Below are 9,583 nucleotides of genomic sequence, written 5' to 3' on the forward strand. Positions count from 1 at the left end.
GTGTCATGTCATCTGCAAACAGTGACAGTTTTACTTCTTCCTTAGCAATTTGGATTCCTTTTATTTCTTTGTTTGATTGCTGTGACTAGGAGTTATAATACTATGTTGAATAAAAGTGGTGAGAGCAGACATCCTTGGCTTATTCTTAGAGGAAATGCTTTCAGCTTTTCACCATTGAGTATATGATGTTAGTTGTAGGCTTGTCATATATGGCCTTTATTATGTTGAGGTATGTTCCCTTTATGCCCACTTTCTGGAGAGTTTTTATCATAAATGTTGAATTTTGTCAAAAGCTTTTTCCGTATCTATTGAGATGACCATATGATTTTTATTCAGCTTGTTAATGTGTATCACATTGATTTGCAGATATTGAAAAAAATCCTTGCATCTCTGGGATAAATCCCACTTGATCATGGCATATGATCCTTTCAATGTATTGTTGAATTTGGTTTGCCAATATTTTGTTCAAGATTTTTGTATCTATGTTCATCAGTGATATTGGCCTATAATTTTCTTTTTTTGAGGTATCTTTGGTTTTGGTATCAGGGTGATGATGGCCTTGTAGAATGAGTTCAGAAGAGTTCCTTCCTATGCAATTTTTTGGAATAGTTTAAGAAGGATAGGTGTTAATTCTCTAAATGTTTAGTAAAATTCACCTCTGAAGCCATCTTGTCCTGGACCCTTTGTTGTTGGGAGTTTTTGAAATTACTGATTCAGTTTCATTACTGGTAATTGGTCTGTTCATATTTTCTGTTTCTTCTGAGTTCAGTATTGGGAAATTGTAAATTTCTAGGAATTTGTCCATTTTGGCATATAGTTGTTCATAGTCTCTTATGATTCTTTGTATTTCTGTGGTGTTGGCTGTAACTTCTTTTTCATTTCTGATTGATTGGGCACTCTTTTTCTTGGTGAGTCTAGTTAAAGGTTTATCTTTTTTTTTTTTTTTTTAAGTAAACGGCTGTTATTGATCTTTTCTGTTGTTTTTTTGTTTCTCTGTTATTTATTTCTGCTCTGATCTCTGATTTATTTACTGCTACTAACTTCGGGTTTTGTTTGTTCTTTTTCTAGTTGCTTTAGGTGTAGGGTTTAGGTTGTTTGAGATTTTTCTTGTTTCCTGAGATAACCTTGTATTGCTATAAGTTTCCCTCTTAGAACTGCTTTCGCTGCATTCCACAGATTTTGGAATGTTGTATTTTTGTTTTCATTTGTCAGCAGGTATTTTTTAATTTCCGCTTTGATTTCTTCAGTGATCCATTGGTTATTTAGTAGCCTTCACGTGTTTGTGTCTTTTGCAGGTGGTTTTTTGTTTGGTAGTTGATTTCTAGTCTCATAGTATTGTGGTTGTGGTTGAAAAAGATGCTTGATATGATTTCAGTTTTCTTAAGTTTACCAAGGCTTGTTTTATAGCTTAGCTGTGTTCTGCTGCTTTCAGAAGGAATGTTCTTTATATATGAATAAGTTTTATATATGAATCTGCTCCAGTGTGTCATTTAAGGCCAGTGTTTCCTTATTTTCTGTCTGAATTGTCTGTCCATTGATGTAAGTGGGGTGTTAAAGTCCCCTACTATTATTATATTACTGTCAGTTTCTCCCTTTATTAATATTTGCTTTATGTATTTAGGTGCTCCTATGTTTGGGTGCATGTATATTTACAATTGTCACATCCTTTCCTTGGATTGATCCCTCAATCATCATATAATGTCCTTCTTCGTCTCTTGGAACAGCCTTTATTTTAAAGTCTGTTTTTCTCTGATATAAATATTGCATTCCAGCTTTCTTTTGATTTCCAATGTGCATGGACTACCTTTTCCCATCCCTTCACTTTCAGTCTGTGTCTTTAGATCTGAAGTGAGTCTCTAGTAGACAGCATATATAGAGGTCTTGTTTTTTATCCATTTACCCATTCTGTCTTTTGATTGTAGCATTTAGTCCATTTACATTTAAAGTAATTATTGATATGTATGTTCTTATTGACATTTTATTAATTGGTTGGGGATTGTTTTTTGTAGGTCTTTTTTGTTTTCTCTTGTGACTTGATTATCTTTAGTGTTATATTTGAATTCTTCTTTTCTATGTATATATTTATTACAGATTTTTGGTTTGTGGTTACCATGAGGTTTTTGTATAGCAGTCTATATATATACACATGATTGTTTTAAGTTGTTGATCTCTTAATTTCAAATGCATTTTAACAACCCTGCATTTGTACTCTCCTCCTCTCACTATCACTGTTTTTGATGTCATATTTTACATCTAATTTTTTTGTGTATCCCTTAATTGTTTATTGTGGACGTAGGTAATTTTACTACTTTTGTCTTTTAACCTTCCTACTGTCTGTGCGTGGATGATTTACTACCTTTACTGTGTTTCCCTTTATTGATGAGCTTTTTCCTTTTGTAATTTTCACATTTCTAGTTACGGCCTTTTCTTTTTTTGCTTCTAGACGTTCATTTAACATTTCTTGGTGCTGCTGAACTCTTAGCTCTTGCTTGTCTGTAAAGCTTTTGATCTCTCCATCAAATCTGAACAAGAGCCTTGCTGTGTAGCGTATTCTTGGTTGTAGGTTTTTTCCCTTTTCTCTCTTTAAATATATCATGCAACTCCCTTCTGATCTGCAGACTTTCTGCTGAAAAATCAGATGATAGCCTTACGGGAGTTCCCTTGTATGTAACGTTGCTTTTTTTCCTTGCTCCTTTCAACTTTAATTTTTGCCATTTTAATTACAATGTGTTTTGGTATGTTCCTTTTTGGGTTAATCCTGAGTGGGATTCTCTGTGCTTCCTGGACTTGGATGTCTGTTTTCTTTCCCAGATTAGGAAAGTTTTCAGCTATTATGTCTTCAAATATGTTCCCAGCCCTTTTTTCTCTCTTCTCTCTGGGACCCCTAAAATGCAAATATTAGTGTGCTCAGTGTTGTCCTAGAGGTCTCCTGAGCTGTCATTTCTTTTTGTTCATTTTTCTTTTGTTTGTTCAGCATCACTGATTCCCACTATTCTGTATTCCAGCTCACTGATCTGTTCCTCTCTTTCATTTAGTCTTACTGTTGATTCCTCCTAGTCTGTTTTTCATTTGATACTGTGTTCTTTGTTTTGTTTGGTTGTTCTTTATATTTTCTAACTCTTTGTTAATAACTTCTAACTTCTCTCTCTGTGCATCAGTTCTTCTCCCAAGTTCTTTAGTCATATTTACGATTACTACCCTGAACTTTTTCTCAGGTAGGTTTCCTGTCTCCAGTTCATTTAGTTCTTCCAGGCTTTTATCTTGTTCTTTTGTCTTGAACACATTCCTCTGTTGCCTCATATTGTGTAGGTTGCTGTTTTTACTTTTATGTATCTGGTGGTTGGTTATGTTTCCTGACAGTGGAGTAGTGACCTTTTGTTATCTGAGCTATATGCTCTAGGGGTTCCCCCTATGAGGGCTGCACGGGTCCTTCTGTTGTGGCTGGCTATGTGGGTGGTCTAGTAGGCTTGGTTGGCCCTGAGTCTGGTTGGCTGCCAGGCCCTGCCTTGTGTGGAGGCTGCCAAACGCTGGTTGGTGGGACTGGGTCACAGAGTGGCTGACTGTAGAACCCCAGGTAGCCCTGGAGCTAATTTTGGCCCACTGGTGGAGTCAAGGCCCAGGAGACTCCAGGGCTGTTGCCTGCACATGGTAGGTGAATCCAGGTCCTGGGGCTAGTGTTGGCTCACTAGCAGGCAGAGCCAGGTCCTGGAGTCCTAATTCTACAGCCAAGGGCTCCCAAAGCTCATGTTGGATTACTGGTGGGTGGGCCAGTCCCTAACACAGTTGAGTGTGGGGTGCAGGACATCCTGAAGCTTGTGTTGGCCTGCTCGTGGGCAGGGCCAAGCTGGTCCTAGTTTAGGGTATGGCCTACTGGTGGGCAAGCTGGGTGTGCAGGCTTTGGAGCTGTGGTTTTCTTATGGTTGGTATTTGTCCCTTGGTGGGTGAGGCTGGTTCAGAGGCTAGAGCAGGCTAGAGCCAGCTCCCTGAGGGCAGGGGATTCTGGGACTGGTGCCTACTCACTTTTGTGGGTGGAGCTGGGTCCTGGGTTCTGTGGTTGCCAGGGCTGTGTCCAGAGGCGGCCGTGGGCTCAGGAGGTCTTAAGGCAGCCTGTCTTCTGGTGAGTGGTGCTGTGTCCCAGCCCAGTTAATTGCTTTGGCCTGTAGCACTGGTGCCTGCAGGCTGTTGAGTCAGGACAGGGCAGGGTCCTGGGGCTAATAATCTAGAGGGAGGAGTCCACAATGGCACTGGCCAGCACCCAATGTCCATATGTTAGAACAAGCTCTTAAAAATGGCTGGCCCACCAGCCAGTCATTGTAACCAGGGTGAAGCTGCAATTACCTCCTGTCTCTTTGGGAGACTTTCCAAGATCAGCAAGTTGGTCTGACCCAGGCTCCTATTAAATTACCGTTTCTGCTCTGGGTCCTGGAGCATGTGAGATTTTGTGTGTGTGCCCTGTAAGAGTAAAGTCTTTATTTTCCTGAACCCTGTGGGATTCCCAAAAGCCAGCCCTGCTGGCCTTCAAAGCCAAATGCTCTGCACTGGTCTTCTCTCTGCACTATATTTGGGCTTTGTTTTGTTGATGATTTCCTTTGCTGTGCAAAAGCTTTTAAGTTTGATTAGGTCTCATTTGTTTATTTTTACTATTTCTTTTGCTTTGGGAGACTGATCTAAGAAATTGCTATGATTTATGGCTGGAAAATGTTTTGCCTGTTTTTCTTCTAGGATTTTTATGGTGTTATGTCCTATATTTAGATCTTTAAACTATTTTGAGTTTTTGTATATGGTATTGGGGAGTGACTTGATTTACATGTAGCTGTCCAGCTTTCCCAACATTACTTGTTGAAGAGACTCTTTTCTCCATTGTATATTCTTGCCTCCCTTGTTGGTAGATCAGTTGACCATAGGTGCATGGGTTTATTTCTGGGTTCTCTGTTCTGTTCCATTGATCTATATGTCTGGGGGTTTTTTGTTTTTGTTCTTTTTGTTTTTTGTTTTTGCCAATTCTGTGCTGTTACTGTAGCTTTGTAGTATAGTTTGAAGTCTGGAAGGGTTATATCTCCAGTTTTGTTCTTTTTCTTCAGGATTGCTTTGGCAATTCTGGGTCTTTTGTGTTTCCATGTAACTTTTAGGATTATTTGTTTTAGGTCTGTGAAAAATGTCATAGGTATTTTGATCGAGATGACATTAAATCTCTAGATTGCTTTGGGAAGTATGGCCGTTTTAACAGTATTAATTCTTCCAGTCCAAGAGCACAGTATACCTTTCCATTGGTTTGATTCATCTTCTATTTCCTTTATCAGTTTTTTCTTTGTTTTATAGTTTTCAGCATATAGGTCTTTCAGCCTCCTTGGTTAAGTTTATTCCTAGGTGTGTGTGTGTTTGGTTGGTTTTGGACATGGTTTTAAATAGCCCTTTTAAAAAATTTTCTCTTTCTGATATTTCATTATTAGTGTAAAGGGATGCAATAGATTTTTTAATATTAATCTTATATCCTGCTACCTTACTGAATTCATTCATCAGTTCTAATAGTTTTTGTGTGGAGACTTTAGGGTTCTCTATGTAGAGTGCCATGTCATCTGCAAATAGTGACAGTTCTAATTCCTCACTTCCAATTTGGATACCTTTTATTTCCTTTTCTTGTCTGACTTCTGTAGTAGGACTTCTAATGATACGTGGAATAGAAGTGGTGAGAGTAGGCATCCTTGGCTTGTTCCTGAATTTAGCTGGAAGGCTTTGAGCTTTTCACCATTGTGAATTTGTGAGTGTTTGCTCCTCTTTAATTTTTTGGAATAGTTTGAGAAGGGTAGGTATGAGTTCGCCTTTCTATGTTTGGTAGAATTCCCCAGTGAGTCCATTTGGTCCTGGACTTTTGATTGCAGGGAGCTTTTTATTATTATTATTACAGATTCCATTTCACTTTTAGTGATTGGCCTGTTCAAATTATGTTTCTTCTTGACTCAGTTTTGGCAGGCTGTGTTTCTAGAACCGTGTCCATTTCATCTAGTTTGTCCAGTTTGTTGGCATATAACTGTTCATAGTATTCCTTTATTATTTGTATTTCTGTGGTATTAGTTGTTACATCTCATTTGTTTTTTGTTTGTTTGGGTCCTCTCTCTCTTCTTGGGGAACCTGGCTTGAGGTTTGTTGATTTTGTTCATCTTTTCAAAAAACCATCTCTTGGTTTTATTGATCTTTTCTGGGGTTTTTTGTTTCTTTTTACCTCATATTTATTTCCTCTCATTTCCTTCCTTCTGCTGACTTTGGGTCTTGTTTGTTCTTTTCCTAATTACTTTAGCTGGCAGGTTAGGTTGTTTGAGATTTTTTTTTTTTTTCTTGAGGAAGGCCTATATATCTCTATAAACTTCCCTCTTAGAACTGCTTTTGCTGTATCCCATAGATCTTGTAAAGTTGTGTTTTTCATTTCCATTTGTCTTGAGGTATTTTCTTATTTCTTCTTTGATTTCATCACTGACCCATTGGTGCATGTTGTTTACTCTTTTCCTTTCTACTTGTCCTTTTCCTGTTTTTCTTTGTTTCATTTCTAGTTTCATACCATTGTCAGCAGAAAAGATACTTGAAATAATTTCTGTCCTCTTAAATTTGTTGAGGCTTGTTTGGTCTATCCTAGAGAACATTCCATGTGTGCTTGAAAAGAATGTATATTTTTGGTATGAATGTGGTAAGAATGTGGTATTTTTGGATGTAATGTCCTATAGACATCAGTTAAGTCCAACTGGCCTATTGTGTCATCTAGTACCTCTGTTGCCTTATTGATTTTTGGTCTGGTTGAGCTGTCCATTGATGTCAGTGAACTGTTAAAGTCTCCTACTATTATAGTCAACTCCTTTTATGTCTGTTAGTATTTGTTTTATATATTTTACTTAACTGTTTCTCCTAAATTCATAGTGGCAGAAAGTTATCTACTGTGGTCTTCTTGAAGGAGTGTCTCCACATGGGAACATTCCTGTGTAGACTATGTCCAATGTCTCTGGTGCAAGGGATGGTTTTAGTATGGGTGGCAGCCATATCTTTCCTCAGGGTATGCTGGCTGTTATCCCCTTAAGAGGGGATGTGGTTGGTGTTGGAGTATCTAAAGCCTGTGTAGGCGGGGCTTCCTCTCTGTTTGTCAGCGAGTGTCACTGACCTGTCAGGGATGGGGTCTGTTTCCCAGTTGTTGTAGAAGCCCAGAGGGTTGGGTTAGGTTAGGCTTCTTTGCCCTTGAGTGTGTGCCCTGCCCCAAAGGAGGCAGGTTGTCTCTTGCTTCAGCAGAGAGAACCTGTGCACTGCCTGCATAGGTGTTCATGGTTCTGCTTAGAAGCAGCCTGGAGCTGCACCCCTTCCTCTGCTGTATTTATCGCAGATCTAGTGCAGAGGTGTGGCATGGAGGAGTATTGTGACTGCAGGAATTGAGGGGGCTGCACTGCTGCCTGAGATCTGGGCCGCCTCTTGTGGCAGTCTTCTCCTAGAATCTCACACGAAGCTGCAGTGTGGTCTGGACATCCCAGGGCATTCTTGCTGGGAGGTGAACCACTGTGTTCCTGGGTGCTCTGACAACGGCCACTCCTGCCCCATGCGGATCACGCTCTAGGCACCCTGTTCTATTTCTGCATAGCTGGACTCTTCTTTTTCCAGTGTTTGGCCCAGATCTTGCAGGCTGTGGTGTGGAGTGAATGGGGCCAGGGGGTATTCACCCCCTCAGATTGGGAAGTGTAGTGAGGCAGCACCCACCAGTGCAAGGCTCTTTCCACCCTGGTTCTTGGGAAGCCAGCAAATGCGCACTCCTCCCTAGTAGAGCTTCTCTGGCCCTTCTGTCTGTCCCAATGGATTTCCCAGCAGGCAAGGGGGCTTGTTGCCCCTGTGCAGGACACCAGGACTGGAATTCCCAGATTGTGGCTCAGCCAGCTTGTTTACCAATGCCAGGGTCCACCCATGCAAACCTTCTTTTACTTACATATTCCTCCCAGGGGCACAGGTCCCAACCTGATGTGTTTTTTTTCTATTCTACCTGGGTTCGTAGAGACCTTCCTTGCCACTTTGGTTGTATAGTTCTTCTGCCAGTTTCCAGTTAGCTTTCCATAAGAATTGCTCCACATGTAGGTATATTTTTGATGTGTTTGTGTGGGGAGGTGAGCTCCACATCCTCCTACTCTGCCATCTTGATTCCCCCCCCCCCGACTTATTTTTTTAATTGTAAAATTTTGAGTAAATTTGAGAGCATCCATTTTTTTCCAGGAGAGGTAGTTGGTTGCAGGTAATCTATCAAAAGGGAATTTCAAGTTATTTTAAGCAGTTAAACTAATCCTAAAATTTACCTTTTTTAAAAAAAACTATTGGTTATGAGAATAGTCAGTTGAAAAAATTTTACAATCCTTTCAAAATATAAAAGGTCCAGGAGAGTTTAGTCATTAGAAAAGCAAAAGTAAGAAATATTTAAGCCTCGTTATTTTATGCCTTTAAATTTATAGTATAGTCAACATATATAGTTCAATTTAAAAATTCTCATGAGAAAAAGGTATTTACCATGCTTTTGGATATTTTATATATTTATAGTACATTTAGCACTTTATCTGCATTAAGATACTTCAGAGTCTTATTCAGCAATTTGTGTTATTGTTTACAGCAGAACTATTCACTGGCTGAACTTGATGAGAAAATTAGTGCCCTCAAACAAGCTCTGCTCAGAAAATCAAGAGAAGCAGAATCTTTGGCGACTCATCACCTCCCATGAAAAATTCCTCTCATTGTCATTTTACTTTTTTAGTTATGTGTGTAACTTACATATCCATGTAATTAATTGTATTTATTAATGTAGACTTCCCTCTGAAATCAAGGTTTATTTTCATGTGAGTCCACTTTGTAGCAAGCCATCTTCAAATATTCCAGTGTACTTTAAAATAGTTAATGCATTGAAAATAACATTGTTGGAATTTATTCCCTTCTGTTTTAAAGGAGGTATTTTGAAAACTGAAAAACTTAATTTGAAAGTACATCTTTATGTGTGTGTTTACCACAGAAAGGAAGATTTATTTTGAATAGTGATATTTAAGACTTTATATTTGTAACATTGATATTAACCAGTTTTAGTTTAAACCAGTACTTTGTACGTAATAGGCATTCAATAAAAATTTGAAATAAGTTTTAAATGAATGCATATATTCTTTACCAAGTGTCAATTTAATCTAAATAGTAGATCATACCCTTTTTCTCCTTACTGGCCATGTGACCTTGAGCAAGTTACTTAGTCGCTCTTTGTGCCTTAATTTCCTTTTCTGTTATGAACAACAGTTGAAATCATGCATGTACAGCTTTTGAAACAGTTTGGCCTAAGAGAAGTACTCAGTAAATGTTAGCTATTACGGTTGACTAAAACCAAGTCTGTCTTTAGAAAGCAGTTAAGATGTTACAGCTCATATAGTGCCTCACCTTTTTGGAGTGCCCCAGTTTTATATTATGCGGTACATATATCTCCATAGTTGCAAACTAAACATTTAAAAGATGTAGCTACTACCCATGCACTTATGATCAATTAATCTCTGACCTAGGAGGCAAGAATATACAATGGAGAAAAGACAGTCTCTTCAAC

At 38.8% G+C, this 9,583-nt stretch overlaps 1 protein-coding gene across 4 annotated transcripts in view; it reads left to right on the plus strand.

Annotated features, from left to right (window-relative positions):
- MBIP (MAP3K12 binding inhibitory protein 1) overlaps positions 1-9,133 on the plus strand; it is a 29,360-nt gene extending 20,227 nt beyond the window's left edge. Inside the window, exon 10 of one of the 4 annotated variants that reach the window (XR_009051378.1) lies at positions 8,621-8,719. Coding sequence is in view for 2 of the 4 variants with exons in the window: in XM_057722237.1 (XP_057578220.1) it covers positions 8,621-8,728 (108 nt within the window). In the remaining 2 variants the exon portion in view is untranslated. Of the gene's footprint in view, positions 1-8,620 lie in introns of all 4 variants that reach the window. The other 3 variants (XR_009051379.1, XM_057722237.1, XM_057722238.1) reach the window with 3 other exon arrangements.
- Positions 9,134-9,583: the final 450 nt, after the last annotated feature.

Source organism: Hippopotamus amphibius, chromosome 2 (genome assembly GCF_030028045.1).
Source record: "Hippopotamus amphibius kiboko isolate mHipAmp2 chromosome 2, mHipAmp2.hap2, whole genome shotgun sequence".
NCBI classification, from domain to species: domain Eukaryota; kingdom Metazoa; phylum Chordata; class Mammalia; order Artiodactyla; family Hippopotamidae; genus Hippopotamus; species Hippopotamus amphibius.